Here is a 25051-nt window from a genome sequence, read left to right as displayed (position 1 = left end):
CTCGGTTGGCAGCAGAGAGCGCTGATCTTACCCCCCGACCAAGGCACATGGGCATGTGAATTCTAGCCAAGGGTAGGGTTGCCACGTGTCTGGGATTGGCCCGGACAGTCCGGTATTTGCAGCCTCTGTCTGGTTAAAAAAAAACCCAGAAAATATCAGACATGTAAAAAAATTTTTTTTTTTTTTTTTTTGCTCAGCCAACTTTTCCCCTGCCCTGTTCGGTATTTTTTGTGAAAGTATCTGGCAGCCTTAGCCAGGGAAACCGGGGAGGGAAAATAACTTTGGTGTGAGTTGTGAGCTTGGAAAGTTGCTTGACTTTAGCAAAACTCTTCTAATTAAACTTTCTCAGCTGGCGGGATTCTTTGCATGTCGTAACGAGGAAAGAGCCCTTTCTGTTTTGCTGGTATCTCCTTGTGGGTTTTCCTGTAACAGGGTTTTCTCGCCCTCTGTTCACTTCTGCCTTAGCTGCCTGATTAATCAGTGAGCTCAGAGGTCAGCGTCCTTTTCAAACCAAAGAGCCAAACTACATCAAAACTCAGAACAAGTGGGCAACAAAGAGCCGTAGAAGAATGCCCATTTGCATGACTGAAAATATACAATGTAATATTATTGACAATAGACATGATGATTAATAATAGCAAAGAAACATTGCACTCACAGACTCTATTTAAGGGGACTTCTGTCGCTGCATCTTTTCGCAAATTTCTTTGAAGTTTACATCATAACTGGTCAAGTCCAGCTTCAGGCACGCCTTCAGGATGTCTTCTGTCAATCTTATGGCAGGGATGGAGATGTGGGGGTGCAGGATTTGGGGTGCATGAGGGGCTCAGAGCACAAGGTTGGGGTGTGGGGGGGGTTGGGAGTGTTATGGCAGGGGCCTAGGGATGGGGGGGTGCAGGAGTTTGGATTGGGGTGTATGAGGGGCTTAGGGCAGGGGGTTTGGGTGTATAATGGGCTCAGCACAGGTTTGGGGTATGTGTGGGATGCAGGGGTGTTCTGGCAGGGGGCTGGGGATGTGGGAGTATGAGGGGGATCAGGGCAGGGGGTTGCGGTATATGATGGACTCAGGTTTGGAGTGTTGGGGTGTGTGCAGAGCTATTATGATGCTGCGGTGAGATGGGGCTGGGCCCCAATTGGGGGCTTGTTGACCAGGATGAGGGTGCGGGTGGGTGTCTGGCCAGAGGGCAGGAGCAGGGTGCGGGTGGGTGTCTGGCCAGAGGGCAGGAGCAGGGTGCGGGTGGGTGTCTGAGGGAAGGTGAGGGAGCAGGGTGCTGGTGGGTGTCTGGCCAGAGGGCAGGAGCAGGGTGCGGGTGGGTGTCTGAGGGAAGGTGAGGGAGCAGGGTGCAGGTGGGTGTCTGAGGGAAGGTGAGGGAGCAGGGTGCTGGTGGGTGTCTGAGGGAAGGTGAGGGAGCAGGGTGCTGGTGGGTGTCTGGCCAGAGGGCAGGAGCAGGGTGCGGGTGGGTGTCTGAGGGAAGGTGAGGGAGCAGGGTGCGGGTGGGTGTCTGAGGGAAGGTGAGGGAGCAGGAGCAGCTCGGCCGGTACCTGGGGTCTCCAGGGACAAAGATCTCTCCAGCAGGCTCTGAAGGCAGCACTGGAAGAAGCGCACGTGCCGCTCCTAAATCCGGTTCCACCATCTTAGCACCACTCCCCCCAGCGCCTGCACACCCAACATGCAACACCCCCACATCCGGCTTTGGAGATGGCTGAGCCTCTGACATGGTGCTGGGTGGCCGTGACGCAGTCGATGATCGACTGGCCCAACTTCTTCCGCCCTGCCCCTCCCCCACCCGGGCTGCCCCCTCTCCATGCCCCTGAGCAGGGGAGAGACGGGACTGCGAGGCCCGCAGGGAACCCACCAGCCCGTCCCGAGTGCTGAGGTATTTCCTACCCGCTCTTTACAGCCGGCCAGGTAGGGATTGCCGGAGGGCCGGGTGAAGCTGGCTGAGGAGGCTCGTGCAGTTGGGAGGGAGCTTCTTAGAATCCTAGGACTGGAAGGGACCTCGCAAGGTCATGGAGTCCAGTCCCCTGCCCTCACGGCAGGGCCAAGCATGGTCTAGATCAGCGGTCTCCTTCCTTTTTACACCCAAAACCACTTTTTAAATGTCAGGGCAAGTCAGGATCTACCCCCTCCCTCCCCCAAGGCCCCACCCCTTGCTTGCCCTCTCCAAACCTTTCCGCAGACTGCCCGTTGCTAATGGAAACTCACTGTTAATTAAATAATTACACCCGAGCCATTTTGCGAGTGCTGCAGCTGGGGAGAACGGTTTAATTTAAATTATTAAACCAATTAAGTGTTTGAACTTTCGCATGTGAGTTGATCAAACTTCATTTTAAATCAAGTTAAATACGTCCAGCACAAAAGGTTTCAATGTTTTCTTTCTTTATGGCAGTGGCGTGCAGCCTATGGAACCCTTTTTCAGTCTGGGGCCACTGTTCCATAGAAAAATCAGGTGAGGACCACACAAGTGAGAAGCAAAATAATTCCTCCAAAAAAACCCCAACCCTCCCTGTTGTGACCCCTCCACTGAGACACCGACAAGGGAGATTTCTAAAGGCACAGAGAGCTGTTAGATACCTTGACCTAGATTCTCGAAGGGGTCCCATGGAAATCATTGGACATTAGGTGCCTAAATCCCCTTGGCAACTTAGGCAATGGGAGTTAGGAGCCTTCAGTTGAGTACTTTTGAAAATCTCTCAAAAATACAGCAGGGGTGTGGATTAGGTAGCGAACAAAACCCCGGGGACAGACTGTGTAGGAGTAAGAATGCTTTAATAAGCAGAATGCAGATTTGACATCATAGAAAAATAGAAGCATTCAACACCCAAGGCTATTGTATTTCAGGAGCGAGGCTTCTCAGCGTTTGGACAGATTATTTATTCCTGTCTGAGGCGTCTAAAAATGCACTTTTCCACTTGTTCAAGGTGCATGTGCAAAATGGCAACCATAGCCAGCAATAGGCATCTCCCCGCCACCATCTACAAGCAACCCCCCCAGAAAAGTGACAGACGCCGCCCTGTGCCCTCACACACTTCCTACGACACCGGCCCAGAGGCCCAACCCTCATTTGGACCAGAGGACCAAGAGCCAGGTGCATCCCTTTCGAATGGCTAGATACATTGCGGCTGAGGAGATAGCTGGGCATACTGGAATGTGGACAGAGAGGTTACCCAACTTACGGGCTTTAAAGTGAGTGCCTTGAACTGTATCCAGAAGCAAAGCAGCAGCCACTGACTCTGTGTAAGAGTTGGTTTAATATTTACCGATTCACACCAGCACATCTGAAGAAGTGGGTGTTGCCCATGAAAGCTCATGATACGATATACAGCCGGTCCCCGACTTATGACCACCTCCACTTATGACCATCCGCACTTACGATGAAAGCGGTCCTAAATTCGGTCCCTGAGTTACAAACATGATCTGCGCTTACGAACAGCGCGGTCGCCATGTAACTCAAAGGGATCCGAGTTACGAACACTTCGAGTTATGGCCAAGTGTTTGGTCCATAACTTGGGGACCAGCTGTGTGTGTGTGTGTGTGTGTGTGTGTATGTATTTGTTAGTCTCAAAGGCCTGGTCTACTTTAGACCCTTAGTCCGAAATAATTCCCGCACTGTCAAATTCGTAAGTGAGGAAGTTACGACTTTGTAAAATCAGGTGCCCAGAAGTCGAATTTAGTAAATTCAAAATAATCTCCTAGTGTAGACATGGCTGAAGGTGCCACCTGACTACTCATTGGTTTTAGCGGCTCTCCCTTGGAGACTTGATCTGTCACTGGCAGTAGCCTCTGAAGACACCACAAGTATGGTCCACCAAACCCTGGTTAAGGGTGAGCCAGATCTGCCGGGGAAGGGGGAAAAGTACCTGGCCGTGGCTTTCACAGCCGTTGAAGTGAGCTGGGACTCTAACCCTACAGGAAGAACTAAAGACACCAGCAAATTACACAGGGCAACAGGTAGACAAACCCACTACAAGAACCACACAGCAACCGCCGTCTCCACCATGGTCCCCCCGTCTGGACTGGCCAGAGGAACTCCTGGACAGTGCTGTGAATGTGCAGACACACACCTAGCTGCAGTGGTGCCCTTAGCGGGTACCCAGCTCCATGCTGGCAGACTGTGTCTAGGGGGGAGTGTGAATTTCTCTAGATTCCTTGTGATTACACAGGGCCACGTGTAGCAAGGCAAGAGCGTCACTGATGCGTCTACCCGCCCCCCGCCGGGAGCTTGATGGCTGGCTGACCGCTCCCAGGCACAGGCAGACCCAGCTGCAAGCAGAGCGAGCGGGTGACTCAGTCGCTTGTGTGGCTGGTGCTAAGCTGCACCTTGTCATAGTCGGAGGTGCTCTGCAAGTAGGACTTGGGCTTTCTGGCCTGCCACACCATCGTCCTGTACCAGAGGAAGATGAAGACGCCTGCGAGAGAAGGGAGACATGGATGAGTACTGAGTGGGTAGGGGCAATGCAGGGAGCAGGACAGGGCCATGGGCGCCCTGCCCGCGCATGGTCACCCCCAGCACACCCATCCCATCCCATCACTGCTGCCACTCCCAGGGAGCACGCCGGCAACGCCACGTCAGGTGAACTGAGCTGAGTCTTAGTTGAAGGTAGCAGGGCCCGGTCTCCATCCTTAGCCGGTGGCACCCTTGTGTGGCCCCAGGGCACTATCGCAGGCGTAGAAACCCGCTGTCGCTCTCCTGCAGAAAATCCCATGGCCCTGCAGGGCCATCTCTGCACAGAGCGAGAGACCAGGGAAGGGAGCTCCCCTCCACAGGGAGGAACTGGCCACAGGCTTGTGAGAAATCTATCTGCTGCTCTTTCGAGAGCCTCCAGACCCCTCTGCCATGTGCCCCCAGCACTGGTCCCAGGGTGACAGCCAGTGTTCCCGCTAACACTTTCTATCCTTTGGAGGGTTGAATTTTCTTTTGGGCAAGATGAATTTTCCTTATGTGCAACACTAATCCTGAGGTAGTGTGTGCATGTGATATATTAAGACAAGGGATAGTTAACAAGGAGCAATGCTTACAATGTTTATTTGTTATGAAATTAAATAAAAACAAAATTAACACTACCCTTGCAGTATATGTATCTTCAACCGTTCTAACCACTCAGGCTAGTATACACTCTAAAATGCGTATTATCCACACAAAGCTCAGCTTTAAGATGCTAAACAAATCTATGAGTCAACTAGAAATAGTATTTGCAAGGAGAGCATGACTAATACTTGCTTATAGACAACCCCCTAACCTGAAACAAATTCTTTCCAGTAACCATGCCACACAGCTACATCATAAGGATCCAGAAACTCACGCCTGCAATCAACCCCGGTGCCAACTCGGCCCACACGTCTACAAGTGATTTCATCTCATCAGCCACCAAATCAGAGGATCATTTAACTGCATATCCACTAATGTGATCTATGCCATCAAATGCCAGCAATGCCCCACTGTGATATATAGTGGACAAACCAGACAGTCCCTATATGAAAAAATTCATGGACAAAAATCAGCTATCCGAAAAGGCAACACACAAAAACCTGTTGGGGAACACTTTAACCTCCCTCATTGAAATGTAGCCGTGGGACTCTCCGAACTTCCCTCCACTCTGACTCCCCCCGCCAACCAATTAATTAATTACTCCCTCGCTCGCTCCTTCTCTCCCCCTTCACATGCCACTTATTCTCTCCTTATCTCACTTGCTTACTGCTCTGGGAGCTGCTCAGAGATGCCCCCCTCCCCGGCCAGTCAGCTGAGCTCCCTGCCCACATGGAAGCTTTGAGCCACTGCATGGCTGTGCAGCTTACAGGGAACATAGGGGGCAGCGCCTACATCGGATCCCCGGCTGCCAGCAGAGGGCGCGATGGGGAAAGCAGGTCCGCCACCGCCCACTCACCTTGGAGAGAGTTGATGACAGTGAAGAGGTAAAGCGTGACGAGCCTCACTGCTCCCGAGAGAAAGGAGAAGAACACCAGCGCCCAGGGGATGCCCAGCACGAGGCTCAGCCCCAGGAGCAACAAGGCGTGCTCCCACTTTTGGCCTGTACTTTTCAGCCGGGAGATGGCCCACACCATGGCGCCCAGCATGACCAGGTTGAAGATGAACACCAGGCTGAAGAAGCCCATGTTCACTATGCTATGGACCAGCTGGTTTGTGACGAAGCACCTGGAGAGAGGAGAAAGGCAGATGAGTCAAGTCTTTTATTGCGTGGGTAACAGGCTGCCAGAGCTCTGAGCTAACAGGGGGCCAGTCTCCCGGCAGGTGTACTGCTATACTACGTCATGAGATCTTTGCTGACCTCTGCATGCTGGGGCTCTGGTGGGAGCAAGAAGAGATTATCGGGGAAACCCAGCAGAGGAGCTATAATCATAGAACACTAGAACTGGAAGGGACCTCGCGAGGTCATCGAGTCCAGTCCCCTGCCCTCACGGCAGGACCTACTACTGCCTAGACCATCCCTGATAGACATTTATCCAACCTGCTCTTAAATATCTCCAGAGATGGAGATTCCACAACCTCCCTGGGCAACTTATTCCAGTCTGATCCAAGGTGCTCATCATAACTCAACTCACGGGAGAGGGGCATTGCAACAGTATGACCGGGAACGCTGTGACACCTTTCCAGTTACTCACATGGCTGCACTGGTGGAATTTCCTAGGGAGTCCAATACGTCAATGTGCAATAATCCATAATTTTTCCAATCTGCCAGGAATATCACGCCCACCATAAGGAAGGGAATCCCTGGATGCAGAGAACAGCATTAGGAGGTTTTCCTAGCCCCAGTTCCCATCCTGGCATGTCCCTGAACAAGGAGCCCATCCTTACTATTCCACAGGAATTGTCCATGATGTTCTCCCATGCCCTTTGTCACCCTAGCGGCGGACTGAGGACGGTGCATTGAACCGGTATGGTTGGGTGCTGCTTTGGCCTGCTCTACACTAACCCCCCTCGTCCCTCTCTCTACATGATGTCCGCTACGCAAATAGCGAAGCTAAAGTTGACGGTGTCTTCCACGCAGTAACCTCGGCAGGGGCTGCTCTTCCATTGACTCCGCCTATTCGTCTCATCCTGGTGGAGTACTGGAGTCGATGGGAGTGCTCAGAGATTGATTTATCGCATCTAAGCAGACATGATAAATCGACCGCCGATGGACCGATCACTGCAACCTCCATCCCCCACATAGCAGAGACAAGCCCTTTGGACCCTCGGGTCCACCCTGCTTATAAGCTCCTGGGTGTTGAGGCCAGAAGGGCCACTGTGGTCCTCTAATGTGACTTGCTGCATAGCACAGGCCAAAGAAATTCGGCCAGTGGCTCCTGCCCGTATCTGGTGCTTGCGCGACAGCGTATTTTACACAGAGCCAGCCAGCCGTGCCTTAGCGATGGAGATACCGTAGTAGCCGATGGCTAAGGCACAACTCTGACCAGTGAGCGGGCTCATCCCTAGTCTGAATTTCTCCCCTTTCAGCTTCCAGACCCTGGTTCTTCTTATGCCTTTCCATAGCCCCCTGCTATCAGAAACCGTCGCCGCATGTAGGTGCCTACAGACTGATCAAATCGCCTCAACCTTGGGAGGGGAGAGGCCTCGCGGGGTAAACAGTCCTGAGGCCTGCAGTTCGCTGGGCCACCTCTGCCGCCGTTGGGACTCACCCCAGCCGGCCAAGCACAGCTTGAGAAGGAAGCTCTCCACCTGCCCGTTGAAGACTTTCACCACCAGCCTGTAGAGGCTGTAGCCCTCAATGCCCATCCAGGCCAGGCAGCTCAGCAGGGAGAAGTGCAGGAACAGGGCACCGGCGCAGCAAACTCCCTCGCTGCCGGAGGAGGCCAAGAGCTCCGTGAGGAGGAAGTTCACATCCAGCAGGAAGATGGCCCCAAGGAGGTTCATGTGGATGTTGTTTATGGTGCTGTGTCTGGGCTTCCTCCTGGGTAAGGGAGAGGCGGAGATTTCACTCCTGGTCCTGTCTGGGGGTCTCAGACTCAGCGCCCATAAAACCCCACAGTGGGGTCCCAGCACCTCGGTTCAAGCAGCTCACCCCAACCAGACACACGCAGGAGTTCTAGTGATGTTCCACCGCCGGTAACTACACCAGGGGGAGTGAACTGGGGCCCGGTGTGTCATTGGGAAGCTACATCTCTTCTGGCCTTTGGACCTGGTGTGCAGGCCACCGCATCCAGCCCGATTCATCCAGGAAATCTCGGTTAACACGCTGCTGAACAGCTGTGTGGGGCTGTCAAGATTATCAAAAACAATGGGCAGCTCTGGAAAAGCCACTCATGGGACCTGGTTTCCAGGGGTGGGTACTCAGCACTTCCTGAATATCAGGTCCCTTTCAGGTGCCTCAAAAAGATCTCTCATCGTCTCAGAAAAGATACCTTGGCATCGGAAAAAGTTCAAAAAAGGGCCACAAAAATGAGGAGGGGTTTGGAACAGGTCCCAGATGAAGAGAGATTAAAAAGACTTAAACATTTCAGGTTAGAAAAGAAGAGAGTAAGGGGGGATATGAGGTCTATAAAAATCACATCTGGTGTGGAAAAAGTGAATAAGGAAAAGTTATTTACTCATTCCCACAATATAAGAACTAGGGGTCACCAAATGAAATGAATAGGCAGCCGGTTTAAAACAAACAGAAGGAAGTTTTCCTTCACACAGCGCACAGTCCACCCATGGAACTCCTTGCCAGAGGATGCAGCGAAGGCCAGGACTCTAACAGGATTCAAAAAAGAGCTAGATAGATTCATGGAGGTTAGGTCCATTAATGGCTGTTAACCAGGATGGGTAGGAATGGTGGCCCTGGCCTCTGTTTCTCTGGAAATGGCTGACAGGGGAGGGAACACGTGAGGATTAACTGTTGTTTTCCCTCCCTCTGGGGCATCCGGTGCTGGCCACTGTCGGCAGACAGGACACTGGGCTGAATGGGCCTTTGGTCTGACCCTGTATGGCCATTCTTATGTTTCATGTTGGACCCCCCCCCCCCATTATCACTAGCCCCTTTAGAAAATCACGACCAGTTTGTGTGTAACGGCAACCGAAGGGGATGCTACCCACCCGGGGTAGCAAACTGGTCAGCAGGGTACAAGGTTCAGGCTGCTCGCTAACTCTCGGTCCCAAGCCAGTCCAGTACCTGGAGCAGCAGATGAAGATGATGGTGACGAGGGAAGCCACGGCTGAGGTAACGCAGCCAATGATGGTGATGATGGTCAGGGGCTGTCGGTGGATTTCATCGATTTCCGGAGAGGCCACCTGAGAACAGAGAGGAGGGGAGGGGTGAGAGCCCAGCGTAGCGCGCTGCACATCGCCGCGGAAGCACATCCGCAGGGAGGACGCACAGCTGGAATGGGAGCCGGTACCCACCATCAGCACAGCAAAATAGGTGAGGTGGTTGCAACGGCAAACAGTCACTGCATCGCTCCTCTCGGTTTCACAGCCATCACTCTTCCAGCTGCCCGGGGCGCCTGCGAAGAGACAAGCCAGGTTCCCTGGGGAGTTTGCACACACTCAGCCCAAGTCCAGGCTCGCAGGAAGCTCTCTGCAAGCGGGTGGCAGGAGGGGAGAGTGCTTTGTGATGGGGCCCAGTGACTCCCATACTGACCACGCAGCCGCACTGCTCAAATGGGCTCTTAGCACCCAGGATCACCCAACCCGTATCTGCATGGGGAGCAGGGCTGGGGGCAGATTTCTAGGGAGATCCGGGGGGGCTGGCCAGAGATCAAGGGGAGGCACCTCTGGCAGGATTCATGCGGAGGAGTGGGTATCATAGCAGGGCCCATTGAGGCTGAGAAGGAGAAGCGTCCCAGGGCGCTGGCGTGATACAGACAAGAGGAAAGGGGATGGATACAGCTCCAGCCACGGACCAGTCCAGTAAACTGGAATCTTTCCATCCACTCCAGCGGGAGCGGGACTCGGTCCAGCATGTGTCATCACAGGCGTTAAAATACGATCTTCAGTTGTCAGGTGGTTGATCTCAATCCCCTGCCTGGGCAGCTAGGGGAAGGGTCTGCTTCTCACCTGCCCCGCACCTTGGGTCCTCCCTCCCTTCACACAGGTGCTAAAGCCTCCCTCCCTCCCACACCGAGGCCCCGGAGCTGGCCAAACCACCCGCTCTGGTTGAGATACTCACGGTTGGCGCTGACGTGCCAGAACACGCACCGGGGGGTCACGTTCCGCTGCAAGGACAAGAACGTGGGGAGTGACGCACGTGCACCAATGGGGGAGTTCCAGGGCGGGCGGGATGGGCTGAGGCAGGGGTGGAAGTGGGCTGGTACCGGCCACCATTAAAAGGGGCATCGGTTTCAGGGCCTGGCAATTTAACCACCGCTGCTGCTGTGACCATGAAGGGATGGACAGGGGGAGTTTGGTCCCCAGTCCCGCCCCTTCTGCCAGAGGCCCCGCCCCTTCTGCCAGAGGCCCCGCCCCTTCTGCCAGAGGCCCCGCCCCTTTCAGGGACTCCGAGCCGCCCCCCACTTTGCCCAGCAGCCACGCTGCATGCCGGTAAATCCTGATTCTTCCTTTCAGCTCTGGGCTGAAGAGCAGAAGATCCAGGGGAAAACGGGGCAGGAGGAGAAAAGAAGCCGGCCCTTGTCACGTGACTGGGGCCTGCCAACAGAGATCCTTCTCTCCCCAGCGCGTCATCTCCTCTCTCAACAGGGAGGCTGCTCCCAGCAACGCCCCCCAGGGCCGGGCAGGACCAAAGGCCCCGCTCGTGCCGTCTCTGGAGGCAGTCGCCTGCCCCGGCTAGCTCCCGAGTTACATTTTTGGAAGGGGCGCCCACTAGGGAGGACGGGGCGGCCGGGCCGAGGCTGAAGCTGTTGGCCAAGTCCCAGGCTCCGCCTCTCGCCCGGGGCAGGCTGATTTGGACCGGGCCATTTCTCACACCTACCGGCAGCTGGTCATGAAAGAATTCGAGGACCACGTCCTGGGAGAGGCCCGATACGTTGGTGTTCCCCACGGTGAGGCCGATCACCTTTTCTCCGAGCACCCTGCTGCCGTTCTGGTCCTAGGAGAGAGGGATCCGCTGGGACGGCGGCGGGGCACCAAGCCGCTAACCCCTTCCCCCAGACCTCAGACCCACAGAACTTCCCTGTCTCTCACACACACACACGCTCCCTAAATGGGTCTGCACACACAGGCTCCGGTCAGAGCTGGAGCAGTCCCTGCCCACACTGTGCTTCACCGCTGTCACACCCCACCACCGCTGTCACACCCCACCACCAGCTGGGGGTTCAGGACACCAGGTGGCCTCCTGTTTACTGTGGCAAAGGCCAGATCACAACCATCTGCCCCGGTACCCTGACTGAGGGGAGCTGCAGCCCCAGAATTCAGGGTGGGGGGGGGGTTGGGCTGCCTTCCCTCCTCCCCCTCACTGCGGCACTCTGCCAGCGGCAGGGGTGAGGGAGCCCAGTGGGACTGCAGGAGCCAGGTGCAGAGGGAGGCTGGAAAGGGCAGGGCTCTGGCAGGAACCGGAACAGGGGGACGCTGCTAGCACTGTCCCAGAGTGTTTCTGGGACTGGCCTGCAGCCGTTTCCATGGAGGAGGCAGTGAATATGCTGGGCTTGTGCCCCTGGAAACGGGCGCTGAAAGCCTGGCTAGAAGCATGTGGTAAAACTAGGCCACTGTGCAGCTGGGCGCAGATCAGATTGGTGAGCTCAGGGGAGTCTCAGGGCTGGGACAGGACGCTGGGACTGTGGGGAGGGGAACTGGAAGGGCTGGGCAGAGGGCCAGGCCTGGCACAGCAGGGGGCGCTGAGAGCGGGGGAGGGGCGTTGGCGGGACTGGCACAGCCGGGGGCGCTGAGAGCGGGGGAGGGGCGTTGGCGGGACTGGCACAGCAGGGGGCGCTGAGAGCGGGGGAGGGGCGTTGGCGGGGCTGGCACAGCCGGGGGCGCTGAGAGCCGGGGAGGGGCGTTGGCGGGACTGGCACAGCAGGGGGCGCTGAGAGCCGGGGAGGGGCGTTGGCGGGGCTGGCACAGCCGGGGGCGCTGAGAGCGGGGGAGGGGCGTTGGCGGGGCTGGCACAGCCGGGGGCGCTGAGAGCCGGGGAGGGGCGTTGGCGGGGCTGGCACAGCCGGGGGCGCTGAGAGCCGGGGAGGGGCGTTGGCGGGACTGGCACAGCCGGGGGCGCTGAGAGCCGGGGAGGGGCGTTGGCGGGACTGGCACAGCCGGGGGCGCTGAGAGCCGGGGAGGGGCGTTGGCGGGACTGGCACAGCCGGGGGCGCTGAGAGCCGGGGAGGGGCGTTGGCGGGACTGGCACAGCCGGGGGCGCTGAGAGCCGGGGAGGGGCGTTGGCGGGACTGGCACAGCCGGGGGCGCTGAGAGCCGGGGAGGGGCGTTGGCGGGACTGGCACAGCCGGGGGCGCTGAGAGCCGGGGAGGGGCGTTGGCGGGACTGGCACAGCCGGGGGCGCTGAGAGCCGGGGAGGGGCGTTGGCGGGACTGGCACAGCCGGGGGCGCTGAGAGCCGGGGAGGGGCGTTGGCGGGACTGGCACAGCTGGGGGCGCTGAGAGCCGGGGAGGGGCGTTGGCGGGACTGGCACAGCCGGGGGCGCTGAGAGCCGGGGAGGGGCGTTGGCGGGACTGGCACAGCCGGGGGCGCTGAGAGCGGGGGAGGGGCGTTGGCGGGACTGGCACAGCCGGGGGCGCTGAGAGCCGGGGAGGGGCGTTGGCGGGATTGGCACAGCAGGGGGCGCTGAGAGCCGGGGAGGGGCGTTGGCGGGACTGGCACAGCAGGGGGCGCTGAGAGCCAGGTAGAGCTGGGTGCCAGCCCATGCCTGGCAGAGCAGATGGTTGCACAGCAGGTCAGATTTCACACGGGACGCCAGACCGAGGGGGCAGGCCAGGCCCCACTGTGGGGCGCAGCTCAGATGCCCGGGCAGGGCTGTGGGCAGCAAGTACCATTGGCATTCACAGCAGCCCCTGGCTTACTCCACTGATCCCCGAATGCAATCCCAGCTGGGGCCCGGCCGTTACCTGGAAAAAGGCCTGGCTGTCGATGTCCACCAGGAGGACTCTCCTCTCCACCAGCTTCCTGCCCTTGGGCGTGAAGACCTCACGCGGCAGCGTCACCGCAACCCGGCGGACCCGCCTGCCCGCCTGCAAGACAAGCCCCGCAGCGCGCTGTCAGGAGAGGGGCCCGGCTGCGCAGAGCGCCGGGCAATACGCGGGCGCCGGCGTCACGCCCCAGCACATCAGCAGCACTGAGGTGAAGCCTCCTGACTTTCTCCCTCCTCCCCGGGCTCCAAAGGGGGACCCCCGCCTCCTGCTGGAAGGGAGGAACGGGACCCCCGAGAGCCGCCCCAGGCCCCCCGGGACGCCAGGACCCGAGCGAGAGGGAGACTGCCCTGCAGTCGGGACAAAGACCAGCCTGAGGTGTCAGGGGAGGGCTTCCCTGTGGCGTCCCAGGGTTTCCGGCCAGGCCCTCTTCCAATTGGCACGAGTGTAAATGGGCCTCCAGCCTGTAGCCTGGCCGGGCGCTTGGAGGCTCTGGGTGGCTGGGGCGTCTGCGCGCGGTGCCTTACAACCGCGGCAAGGGGGCCAATCTAACCCGAGCTCCCTGGGGTGAGACCACACCCTGGCTAGACTCCGCGGAGAGCACGGAGCAGCCTGGAAACGCGCCAAGCACCCACAGAGGTTCGGCACGTGCTGCGGGTGAGCCGGGCGGGGGACACCACCGAGCGCAGCCCCTGAAAGCAGGGGAGCTGGACCCCGCCTGACCGATCCGCTGCCGGGTCCGGGGATTATAAAGGCCGGCCGGGTACGCGGCTCTCCGAAAGAGCCACACAAAGTGGGCTGCCTGCTGCAGGAGGCAGGGCATAACCGTCGGGGGGAAAAACAGGCAGCCCTGGGATCGGGGGCGGGGAGGCGGGTGTGGAACGTGGGCTTCCCCATTCTTATGTGGAACAAAGCTGCAACCCGCATGCTTCAGGGCCTCAGCTGGCCACCAAGAGCGGTCAGGAAGTGAGGGTTTCCCCTCCCCCGCAGGTTACTGGCCCATGGGCGCTTGCTCCCATGCTCAGAGCTTAGCTGGTCACTGCCATGGGGTTCCGCCTTCCCCTGCAGTATGGGGCACAGGTCACATGCCGGGCTCCTCTCAGGGTCCCTCCCACAATCATTTCCCTGCCATCCTCCGGCACCGGCGCCCCTCAGTCCCTGCTGTGCTCTGCCTGGGGCCCACAATAAATCTCCTTCGGGCCGTAATGCTTGGGTCTCGCTGCTGCCAGTGGGCTCAGTGTGCGGGTGGTGGCCTGTGATGGACACTCGCACTAGGCGATCCAGTCGTCCCTTCTGGCCTTGAGCTCTCTGGCCCTGACTCAGGGGAAAAGGCCTGGACCCCAGGCACAGCTGCACTCACCTTCAGTGTAGACGTGAAGGACAAGTCCTGAGGGTCGCGGCTGGGTTTCAACTTCCAGACAGTCGCACGCACTGTGCTGTTCCCAAAAGTCTTGTTGTTCTCCTTGAACTCCACCTGTTCCAGGTTCCGTTCCAAACGCAGGAGCTTTCTTTTGGGGAAGAAGGAACAGAATCAGAGACTCACAGAACTGGAGACCTGGAAGCGACCTCGAGAGGTCATGGAGACCAGTCCCCTGCACCAGCGAGATCATCCCTGACAGGCATCTGTCCAACCTGCTCTTAAATATCCCCAGCGATGGAGACTCCACAACCTCCCCGGGCAATTTATTCCACCCTGACAGTGAGGAAGCTTTTCCTAATGTCCAACCCAAACCTCCTTTGCTGCCGTTAAGGCCACTGCTTCTTGTCTTGTCATCAGAGACCAAGGAGAACAATTTTTCTCCCTCCTCCTTGTAACACCCTTTTAGATAATAGAAAACTGCTCGTGTCCCCCATCAGTTTTCTCTTTCCAAACTAAACATAGCATATAAGAACATAAGAACGGCCAGGCAATGTCAGACCAAAGGTCCATCTAGCCCAGTATCCTGTCTGCTGAAAGTGGCCAATGCCAGGTGCCCCCGAGGGAGGGAACACAACAGGGAATCCTCACATGACCCCTCTCCTGTCATCCATTTCCAAACAGAGGCTAGGGGACACCATTTCTACCCATCCTGGCTACTAGCCATTGATGAACCTAACCTCCATGAATCTATCTAGCTCTTTTCTGAACCCTGTTCAAGTTCTAGTCTTCACAACATCCTCTGGCAAGGAGTTCCGCAGGTGGACTGTGCGCTGCATGAAGAAAAGTTTCCTTTGGCCCAATTCTTTCAGCCTTCCCTCATAGTTCACATTCTCTAGACCTTGAATCATTTTTGTTGCTTTTCTCTGGATCTCCAATTCCTCCAAATCTTTCTTTAAATGCGGTGCCCAGAAATGGATGCAATGCTCCAGTTGAGGCCTAATCAGTGCAGAGTCGAGTGGAAGAATGACTTCTCATGTCTTGCTCACAACACTCCTCTTAATGCAGCCCAGAATCATGTTGGGTTTTTTTGCAACAGGGTCACACTGTTGACTCATATTTAGCTTATGGTCCACTATGATCCCTAGATCCCTTTCGGCAGGACTCCTTCCTGACAGTCACTTCCCATTCTGTATGTGTGAAGCAGGTTGTTCCTTCCCAAGTGGAGCACTTTGCATTTGTCCTTATTAAACATCGTCCTGTTTACCTCAGACCATCCTTTTGAATTTTGAGCAGAGAGGGAGTCTAGCGAGGGTGGGAGGGAAAGGGACCTCAAAGCAGGATCTGTACCACCAGAATGTGACAGGAGAGGGTTAATAGGCAGCAGGTTTAAAATAAATGAAGGAAGTTTTTCTTCATGCAGAGCACAGTCAACCTGTGGAACTCCTTGCCAGAGGATGTGGTAAAGGGTAGGACTTTAACAGGGTTCAAAAAAGAGCTAGATAAATTCATGGAGGGCAGGTCCATCAATGGCTATTAGCAGGGCTCGACAAATTCTGGAAAACCCTACTCGCCAGACAAAAAAGGGACTCGCCACCCTTCCCCCCAAAAAGTGTTTTTTTTAATAGCATAAATTCCTAATAAGAATAAGAACAGTAATTACTAATAAGTTATTAATAAATATCTTATAAACCTCTGCCTTTTCCCTCTGCTGCCATGTCTCCTCCCCTTGCTCCATCAGATCCCCTGGTGCCTGCTGCCCCCCAACTCCTCACCCTCCTCTGCTGTCCTGACTCCTGCCCTTCTCACTGTCCTCGGCCTTCCTGAGACCTGCCCCCTCCACAAACCCTTCTCTCCCCCCTGTGCCCACTCCTCCAGTAGCCCCACTCTGATCATGTGAGCTACCCCTCCTCATCCCCTCTTCTAACACCTCCCTCTACACACCTGCCCTGCCTCTCTCCTCTGGTGCTGGTCGTTCCCCTGCAGGTATCTGCCCTTCTGCTTCACTCCCAGAATCCCTTGGCACCTGCACCTTCCCTTAGCCTTGCACCCTCCTGGTGCCTCCCCTGTCCCACACTGCTCCTGCCCCCTTTGGCCTCTTTTGCCCTGATACCCACCCCCCTCACCACCCTCTGCCTGTTACCCTCATGCCCCTGTGCCCTCACACAACTTGCTCCATCCCCACCTTCCTCATGCCCACCCCTTCTTTCAAGCCTTCTCCCAGCACCTCCCCCTCCCCGTCTAGCCCCCAGTGCCCTTACCCTCTTCTCTCCCAGCATCACCCTGTCCCCCCTCCCACTGACACCTCCCCCCTGCCCTTTTCCTCAGTGTCTGCACTTGGCCCCCTGGGATTTATCTCTTCTGCACCCCTGTCCCTTGGTGCCTTCCCCTTTCTTCTTCTTCTTCTCCTGACCTCCTCCCCTCTCCTCGCCTCCCCTCAGCACAAGCCCCTTCCCCATATTTTGCCCCTCCCCTCCCCACAGTCCAGTCGAGCCCAGCCCCTTCCTCTCCCCCAGGGCCAAATCTAGGTTTTTTGCTGCCCCAAGCAAAACATCCCCCCCGCCCATTTTTTGTCTTTTACACGTTTGCAATTTGCAATGGGGTTTGTTTGTTTTGTTTTCATTTTTGTCCCGGCCTTTTAGCCCTATAAATAGCAAATAGCATTTTCATTTGGTTTTTTTTCCATAAAAGCAAAGGCGCTTCAAGTGAACTCCCCCTTTCACTCGCTGCTGGGTCACAGCAGCCTTTTCCCTGGCCTGTCCAGCCCCTCCCTATGGGCAAGCACCCCTCACTCCCGACCCACAGGGGGAGCAGGGTGCAAGGTCAGCACAGAGCCAGAGGGGTGCAGGGATCGGGGGGAGCAGGATGCAGTGGAGGCAGAGAGCCAGAGGGGTGCAGGGAGCAGTGTGTGTGGGGGGGGGGTACAGGGGTGGCGCAGGGAATGGGAGGCACAGAGCCAGAGGGACACAGGGTGCGGTGGAGGCACGGGGAATGGGACGCGGGGAACGGGAGGGGCAGAGGGATCGGAGTCTAGGGGCAGGGGCAGTGCAGGGAACGGGCAGCACAGAGCTGGGGGGCAGGGATCAGAGGGGAGCAGGGTGCAAGGGCGGTGCAGACAGAGAGTCGCAGGGAAGAGGGAGAGCAGGGGATCTGGCGTACAGGGGAGCAGGGGCGGCGTGGGGAACAGGTGGCGTGGAGACAAAGGGACGCGGGGCGGGTGCAGCGAGCTGGGTGGTCGGCCGGGAGCGGTCTCTCATCAGTGATGGGGTTGGGGCTACGGCAGGACTGGAGCCGGCGGGGCGTGGCGTGACTGTGCCACAGCCAGCTCCCGGGGGTCATGCAGCCAGAGCCGAGCTGCCGCAGCCCTTTGAAATCAGCGGGGCCATGTCCCGCCAGCGTCCTGGCGTCTGCCGGCGTCCCGCCCTGTGGCCCCGCCTCCTCGCGTTGGCGCTGCACACAGGCAGCCCGGCGCTGAGAAATACCGCGCTTCCCCCTTCCTGGCGGCGCTCCGCTCCTCCGCCCGGCCGGCGGATCGGATGGAGCCGTAGCGCAGGCTTTGGCCAGCCCGTCACAACCGCCCACCGGGCCAGTCCGCCCCTGCACTCGCCAGCTGGTAAAATCTACTTGCCACGGGCGAGCGGCCGAGCGCATTTGTCAAGCCCTGGCTGTTAGCCAGGATGGGTAGGAATGGCGCCCCGGCCTCTGTCTGTCTGCAAATGAGGGACAGGGGCGGGATCACGTGAGGATTCCCTGTTCTGTTCCCTCCCGCGGGGGCACCTGGTGCTGGCCACTGTCGGCAGAGAGGACACTGGCCTGGATGGACCATTGGCCTGACTCAGTCTGACCGTTCTTAGGAGAGCTGTGGGGACCCGCTGCCGAGGTCGGGAGGCTGCTCCTCTGACCTACCCCTTCGGAAAGCCATCGCTGTCCACACACCAGGGGCATAGCCAGGGTGGGCGGTAAACACCCGGCCCCGCTCCCCTGCTGAGCCAAGTGGGGTCAGCCCCGATGCGCTGGCCCTGCCGTCCAGTCAGTGGCCTGGTTGAGAGGGGGTGGCCCACCCGTGCTATGCCGCCACCACGGTCTCACTCCTCGGGCAGGTGAGGCTTGGGGCCTAAGCAGGGAGCACAGGAAGCGGGCGCCGTACACGTCCCGTACTCACTGGTATGAGTCTAGGGCATTGGTCTGTCTTCCAGCAGCTCTGCTGGGATTCTTCATGCTGTTTCCCAGGCTCGTTAATTCTTCCACAATCTTGTTCTCCGTGACCGCGCTGGCCCTGCCGGGGTCTCCAGCGGGTCTGCTGGGATTCCTCACGGTGGTTCCCAAGCTCGTTAATTCTTCCACAGTCTCGTTCTCCATGACCGCGCTGGCCCTGCCGGGGTCTCCAGCGGCTGGCGGGGGAAGAATGGAGAACATCGTGATTCATTCTGGGAGGAGGGGCCAGGGCTGGTTTCTCCCCCCGCCAGCAGCGTGTGCGTGGTACGGTGTTCTCCGGTGACCGCGCTATTGATCGATTGGGGCGGAGGCGGACTGGGCTGAACCCAGGGGATGTACATCAGCAGGAGCGAGGGGCACGCCAGGGCTGGGAGTTTGGTCAGGATGGGTAGGCCCGAAGGGCCAAGCAGAGCATGGGTGTAGCGGGAGGCATCTGGGGCTGGACTTCCCAAGTTCTTAGGCATCTAAGGGGAGCCTCAAAAGCCTCTCTCAGCATCTGTAGGGGTCTCGATGCCTTTGCGAGCCGGCCTTGGGCCTGGAGCCTCTTGCACATGGCAGGAGAGGGCCGACAGCCCCCTGGGGGGTGAGTTTCTTGGCCTGTCTCAGTCCTCTCCCGGCGCACAGGAGACGGGCTTGTGGCAGTTTGCAGGGGGGTCCTGTCGACTGCACTGAGCTGTAAGGAAGGGGCTAGCTGGGGGTAAGAGCAGGCACTAGAGCCCTGGCCAGCAGCTTTGCCGTCTCTTCCTCGGCACGCCTCTAACCAGCGTGCAGCCGGGGCCGCTCCAGCCTCGCCTCCATCTTAGCCTCAGCTGTCCCCAGCCAGCGGATGTTCTAAGGGCGCCATGTGGCGGATGCCCTGCGGCTGAGACCCTGCTGAAGGCCGCTCGACTGACCACGAAAGGGGGGGGGGGGGCGCACTGGGACTAGAGGAGGGATGAGCTGGTGAAATGCGTAACCTTGGCAACTCTGTTATTGTGGGGGCCTAACCGGAGATGCTTTAGGCAGGATTTCAGAGGAGCTGAGACCCGGCACTTCAGCACCTTTCAGTGGGAGAGGTGGGGAAACAGAGCCCAGAGAACTACAAACAGATGCCCCAAAACTGGAACCCAAAACCAGTGGCCATTTTGGAAAAATGAGGGAATTGGCTTCTCCACTGCTAGCATCCAGAGCCACAGCAGCCTGTGGGAGCTTCCCAAAACCCTCCCACGCATGAGCCATCCCCGCTTAGCTCCCAAGAGTGCCCATGCGGGTGGCTGCAAGCTCTCCCACCCTTTTAATAAGTGGGTTCCACTGTACCGCGGAGTTGGAAGGAGTAGACGGCAGCGCTGCCGAGGGAGCTGTTGGCCGCCTTGTCGTGGGTGTAGGACACGTTGAAAAGCAGCGAATCCCTCGTTTTGTTAGACAGCGAAGGGGCGCAGGAGACGCTGAAGGAAGACTCGGTCGTGTTACTCAGAATGTAGTCAGTTCCGCCATACGTGAGGAGGAGACGCCTCTTCTCTTTGCACCAGCGGAGGCAGAAGCGGTATTTCCCCAAATGCTGCTGCAAACTGCTGTTGAATACAGAGGCCGTGGGGAACGGTGCGCTTATCTTCAGCATCTCGGGGCTGTTCTCGATGGTGATGTTCGCCTCCTGCGTCTCATAAACAAGGCGGCTTTGCTTGGTCTGGTTTCTGTCGCCACAAAATCGGAAATTGTCCGCACAGCAGCTGCTTCCGTGGAGCCCTGCGTTACACAGACCTGCATGGTGAGGTGCCGCTCTGCCTGAGGTGCCCTGTTCACTAGCAGCTCCCCGGTCACCTCCTTGGTGTCCCCACAACACTGCTGCCTGTTATTTACGGCAGGGGGTGCAGGAAGGGCCACCGTGCCAGGTGCTGCTCTGAAAATCTTGGGAGCCATGTTAGAACCCATTAGCACAGGGCTGAGTGACTTCCAGTCTGGCATGTGCTTAGCCACACATGGGCCTCTTATCCCCATGGGCCAGATGGGGAATTGAGGCCCAGAGAGATTAAGTGAGGCCCAGGGAGGTTTTTCTGAGGCTCAGGCCAGGCCCACCCCTCCTCTGAAAGGACTCGAAGCTCACTCGGAGGAGCTGAGCACCCCCACGTGTGCCGCAGGATAAGAGGAACACAAACTGGTGGGGGGAGGGGAGGGGACATCTACCTGAGGGCCCAGCCGTTTTAAAGGGCCTGGACCCCTGGGCACCAGACGGCCGCTCCAGGCAGCTCTAAGGGCTGTGGGGCAGCATGACGCACCCGCTGCCTCTGCGCCAGCCCTGCCCCTTCCACCAAAGGCACTGCCGTTCCTGGGCGTGTGGAGCCCCTCTGCCCCCTTGCCCAGGGCCCCGGCATGGCTGTCGGCGCCCCAGAACACAGAAAACGATCATGCCTTCTCCTCGCTCCTCCAGTCAATATAACCGGGGAGCATCTTACCTTGCAAGAGGAAAAGCAGAGCCAGAAGGAGGCGCTCCATTGTGGGCATCTTTCCCAGGTCTTGATGTTCCTTAGCAAGAGGCTCTGACCTGGAGGGACACAAGGACACAGCAGTAGAGTCAGTTTGTCTGAAGAGCAGCAGGAATTTTGCACAGTGCAGGGTTTGGAGCAGACCAACAGGCAGCCATTCTTTCCGCGCCGGCCTGGGCTGAGTGGAGCGACCGTGCTCGGAGCGGGACACCTGCGAATCCCAGGAATTGCGTCCTTGTGATTGCCAGCGAGAGCAGAAAGCACAGTAGCTCTACAGGGCGTCCCCACCATGAGCCGCCCCGGCGTACATCCATTCGACACTAAAGTCGTTGGCACTTGCAGGGACTGATGTGTTCTAAGTCCTCCCATTCCCCGCTCATAAGTTGCGCAACAAAACAAAACACGCGACAATTTGCGCAAATGGAAGTCAGCCCCGGGAAAAAAAATTCCCTACTTTCACTTGTTTTGCTAGAAGTCCAGTGGTTTGGAACGTATCTTGGACTTACAGCGTGGACGGTCCGTATGAGCAAGGCTGGATACAACTATTCTCTTGACCCCTGCCACTAGAGGGAACGACAGTTTCTTAAAAGCCAAGTAAAAGTCTCGGCATAACTGGAACAATTTCATATAGTTTGTGAAATGAGCGATTCTGCTCCCTATGGAGCCTGGATTGGCATTCAGATACACTGCACTCCCTAGACCACTCCAGGCACGGATTGAGGGGAGAGCGGAGCCATTAGCGATTATCTTTCAATAGTCATGAGATACAGGGAGAGATTGCAGATACTGGCACTGCATTTGCCCCTTCCTGATCTATAAAAAGGGGAATAAGGACAACCCAGGGAATGACAGACCTGCCAGCTTAACTTCTGTCCCAGGAAACATAATGGAGCAAATAATTAAGCCATCAGCTTACAAACATCTGGAAGCTAGTAAGGTGATAAGTAACAATCAGCATGGATTTGTCAACAAAATCATGTTAAACCAGCCAGAGAGCTTTCTTTGGTCTGATAAGGTTTGTGGCTAAGGGGGAAGCCATAGCCCAGGGTATATCTTAACTTTGACACAGTCTCACATGACCTTCTCATAAACCAACTAGGGAAATTAGATGGGGCTATTATAAGGTGGGTGCATAACTGGCTGGGTAACTGTTCTCAGAGTTAATCTGCCTGGGCACTCATTAATGGATTGCCAGGTCACCTTGTCGTTTCAGGCCAATTCCACAAGCCAAATACACAGAGAAGGATTGGAACAACTTCATTTACAAGTTTAATTCTTATGCAAATGGTATGAACAGGGACATCCGCTGCTGACTCGCATCCTAATGACTTACAAACCAACCAATGGAGGTGCTAATTGTTTTTATTAGCCTCCTGTAACTACTTGAACCATCTACTCTCTGTCTCTTTTTCCCCCCTCTCCCCCTTCCCTTATTTGTTCTTGCATCTAGACTTCTAATACTCCAGTCATCTGAAGTGGGCTGTGCCCCTGAAAGCTCATGATCCCATCTACACATTTTGGTGCCAACTCTGCCCACATATATACACCAGCAACACCATCACAGGACCTAACCAGATCAGCCACACCATCACTGGTTCATTCTCCTGCACATCTACTAATGTAATATATGCCATCATGTGCCAACAGTGCCCCACTGCTATATACATCGGCCAAACTGGACAGTCCCTACATAAAAGAATCAAATCAGATATTAGGAATGGCAACATACAAAAACCTGTAGGGGAACACTTCAATCTTCCTGGACACACAATTGCAGATTAAAGGTAGCCATCCTGCAGCAAAAAAACTTCAGGACCAGACTTCAAAGAGAAACTGCTGAGCTACAGTGTATCTTTAAGTTTGACACAATCAACTCAGGATTAAACAAAGACTGTGAATGGCTCGCTAACTACAAAAGCAGCTTCTCTCTTGGAATTCACACCTCCAGATCAGCTACTAGAAGTGGGCCTCATCCTCCTTGATTGGATCCACCTCGTCATCTCCAGCCTAATCCTGGCCTGCATATTTATACCTGCCTCTGGAAATTTCCACTGCATGCATCTGACAAAGTGGGTCTTTGCCCACGAAAGCTTATGCTCCTACACTTCAGTTAGTCTATAAGGTGCCACAGGACTCCTCGCCGCTTTTGCAGATTCAGACTAACACGGCTACCCCTCTGATATCTACACATTTTGTTAGTCTTTAAGGTGCTACTAGACTATTTGTTGTTTAAGGTTTTCTGTTACAGACTAACGTGGCTTCCCCCTCTGAAGCTTTTGTTCTCACAGAGTAGTTCACAGTTATGCTGCAAGTTATGCTCAACGAATGGAATTGAGCAAGGATCCATTCTGGGGCTGGGGTTGTTCTTCAGTGAGTTAGCTGATGGCACAGAGAGGACGCTTGCTCATTATACCACACTGGGAAGGGTTGCAAGTGCTGGGGAGTAAAGGGTCATAATTCAAAATGACCTGGACAAATTGGAGAAATCTTCTTCTTAAAGCCTGGCACTCCGAGTGGAGTATAGGTCATCTACAAGTCTCCTCCACTTCGCTCTCGAGACAAAACATCTAGCTGACTCCAGAAGTTCCCCAGTTGTTGTTCTTCAGTTATTAAATTGGAAAAATGGTCTGAGGTAAATAGGATGCAAATGTGAAGTGCTTCACTGAGGAAGGAACAATGAGTTTCACACACACAAGGGAGCTCTGCGGGAAGGGAGCTGGGGAGTCAGTGAACCAGAAGCTAAATATGATACTGTGGCCCAAAAAAAGGGCTAACATTTCTCTGGGATGTATTCACAGGAGTGCTGCAAGCAAGACACGAGAAGTCATGCTTCCGCTCTGCTCTGCACCGGTTAAGCCTTGGCTGGAGTACTGTGTCCAGCGCTGGGCACCACGTTTCAGCAAAACGATGAGAAATGAGAAAGGGCAACAAAGCAATTAGAAGTGATGAAAACATGCCCTCTGGGGCAAGACTGAAGACTGGGTTTATTTAGTCTGCAGAAGAGAAGACCGGCTGGGGAAGTGGTAACAGTTTTGAAATACATGAAAGGTTTTTTAAAGAAGGGCGGGGGGGGGGGGGGGGGGCGAAGAAGGGGTAGAAATATTGTTCTCCTTGGCCTCAGAGGACAGGACAAGAAGCAACGGGCTTAAACTGCAGCGAGGGACGTTTAGGTCGGACATTAGAAAAACTTCCTACCTGGCAGGGTGGTCAAACACTGGAATAAATTGCCTTGTCAGGGAAAGTCCAGCTGGCGCTGGGTCCTGCCACGAGGGCAGGGGACTGGACTAGATGTCCTCTCGAGGTCCCTTCCAGGCCTATGATTCTACACCCCTCCAGGACTCCAAAGCAGAGAGCTTGTAAAATAATTATTAAACGAACAAGTCCTCTGTGTGCTACTGCCGTGGGTTGAAGTATAAATCACCACACTGGCCCACAAAGGGTTAATTAGCACCTGACCTCCTAATGAGCCAGCCTAGCTGTGCCCTCCGGGTGCAATTCAGGGTCAGACCCAGCTGGGGTGGCACTGTCTGGTTCCATAAAGGAGGGGTTTGAGAGCAGCGGCGAGTGGTCATTTTGTGTCCTCTCCTCCTGAGGAGCAGGCCGAGGGGAGGTGGAGGGAGAGGCTGAAAAAGATCCAGCCACAAGGAAAGGGAGAGAGGAACACGCTGAAGGAGCCAAGATTAGCATCCACCATAGGCTTGGGGTAAGAGGCCCTGGTGCACGGACAATAGGGTGGAGAACAGAGGGGAATCGGAATAGCTCTTGCCATCTGCAACCTCTAGCACCAGGAACGAGCTGGCAGCCGTGGTTCTGTTTTCGGTTACTTAGTGAAGAGGCTGGAACTGAAGTGAGACCTCAGGCTTCTTGGTTTGCTACTTGTGCCCTCATCCTGGTGAAGGCCGTGATGGAGGACATGGATGACCCAGAAAGGGTGTAGTTCCAGCAGGACCTGGCTGGAGGGCCACGTGCCACGCCCCACAAAATGGGTGACCACATCAGAGACACTGTTCTGGGGTGGGTGTGAGAACAATGCTGCAAGGGGGGGGGGTC

The 25051-nt window shown here is 56.4% G+C and overlaps 1 protein-coding gene across 4 annotated transcripts in view; it reads right to left on the bottom strand.

Annotated features, from left to right (window-relative positions):
* Positions 1 to 2753: 2753 nt before the first annotated feature.
* The window catches only part of ADGRG1 (adhesion G protein-coupled receptor G1), a 44356-nt gene continuing 22058 nt past the window's right edge, over positions 2754 to 25051 (bottom strand). For all 4 annotated transcript variants that reach the window (XM_075940437.1, XM_075940434.1, XM_075940433.1 and 1 more), the window contains 13 exons: positions 20972 to 21060; positions 19839 to 20264; positions 18490 to 18718; positions 14331 to 14478; positions 12950 to 13072; positions 10867 to 10983; positions 10108 to 10153; positions 9342 to 9442; positions 9112 to 9230; positions 7640 to 7911; positions 6623 to 6731; positions 5887 to 6155; positions 2754 to 4410 (listed from right to left, as the gene is read on the bottom strand). In XM_075940437.1, the coding sequence (XP_075796552.1) occupies positions 4289 to 4410; positions 5887 to 6155; positions 6623 to 6731; positions 7640 to 7911; positions 9112 to 9230; positions 9342 to 9442; positions 10108 to 10153; positions 10867 to 10983; positions 12950 to 13072; positions 14331 to 14478; positions 18490 to 18718; positions 19839 to 20264; positions 20972 to 21020 (2130 nt within the window). In that variant the 5' untranslated portion in view covers positions 21021 to 21060 and the 3' untranslated portion in view covers positions 2754 to 4288. The remainder of the gene's footprint in view (positions 4411 to 5886; positions 6156 to 6622; positions 6732 to 7639; positions 7912 to 9111; positions 9231 to 9341; positions 9443 to 10107; positions 10154 to 10866; positions 10984 to 12949; positions 13073 to 14330; positions 14479 to 18489; positions 18719 to 19838; positions 20265 to 20971; positions 21061 to 25051) is intronic.

The sequence above is a fragment of the Pelodiscus sinensis genome, chromosome 12, assembly GCF_049634645.1.
Source record: "Pelodiscus sinensis isolate JC-2024 chromosome 12, ASM4963464v1, whole genome shotgun sequence".
Taxonomy (NCBI): Eukaryota; Metazoa; Chordata; order Testudines; family Trionychidae; genus Pelodiscus; species Pelodiscus sinensis.
This window is presented reverse-complemented; position numbering and strand designations above follow the sequence as displayed.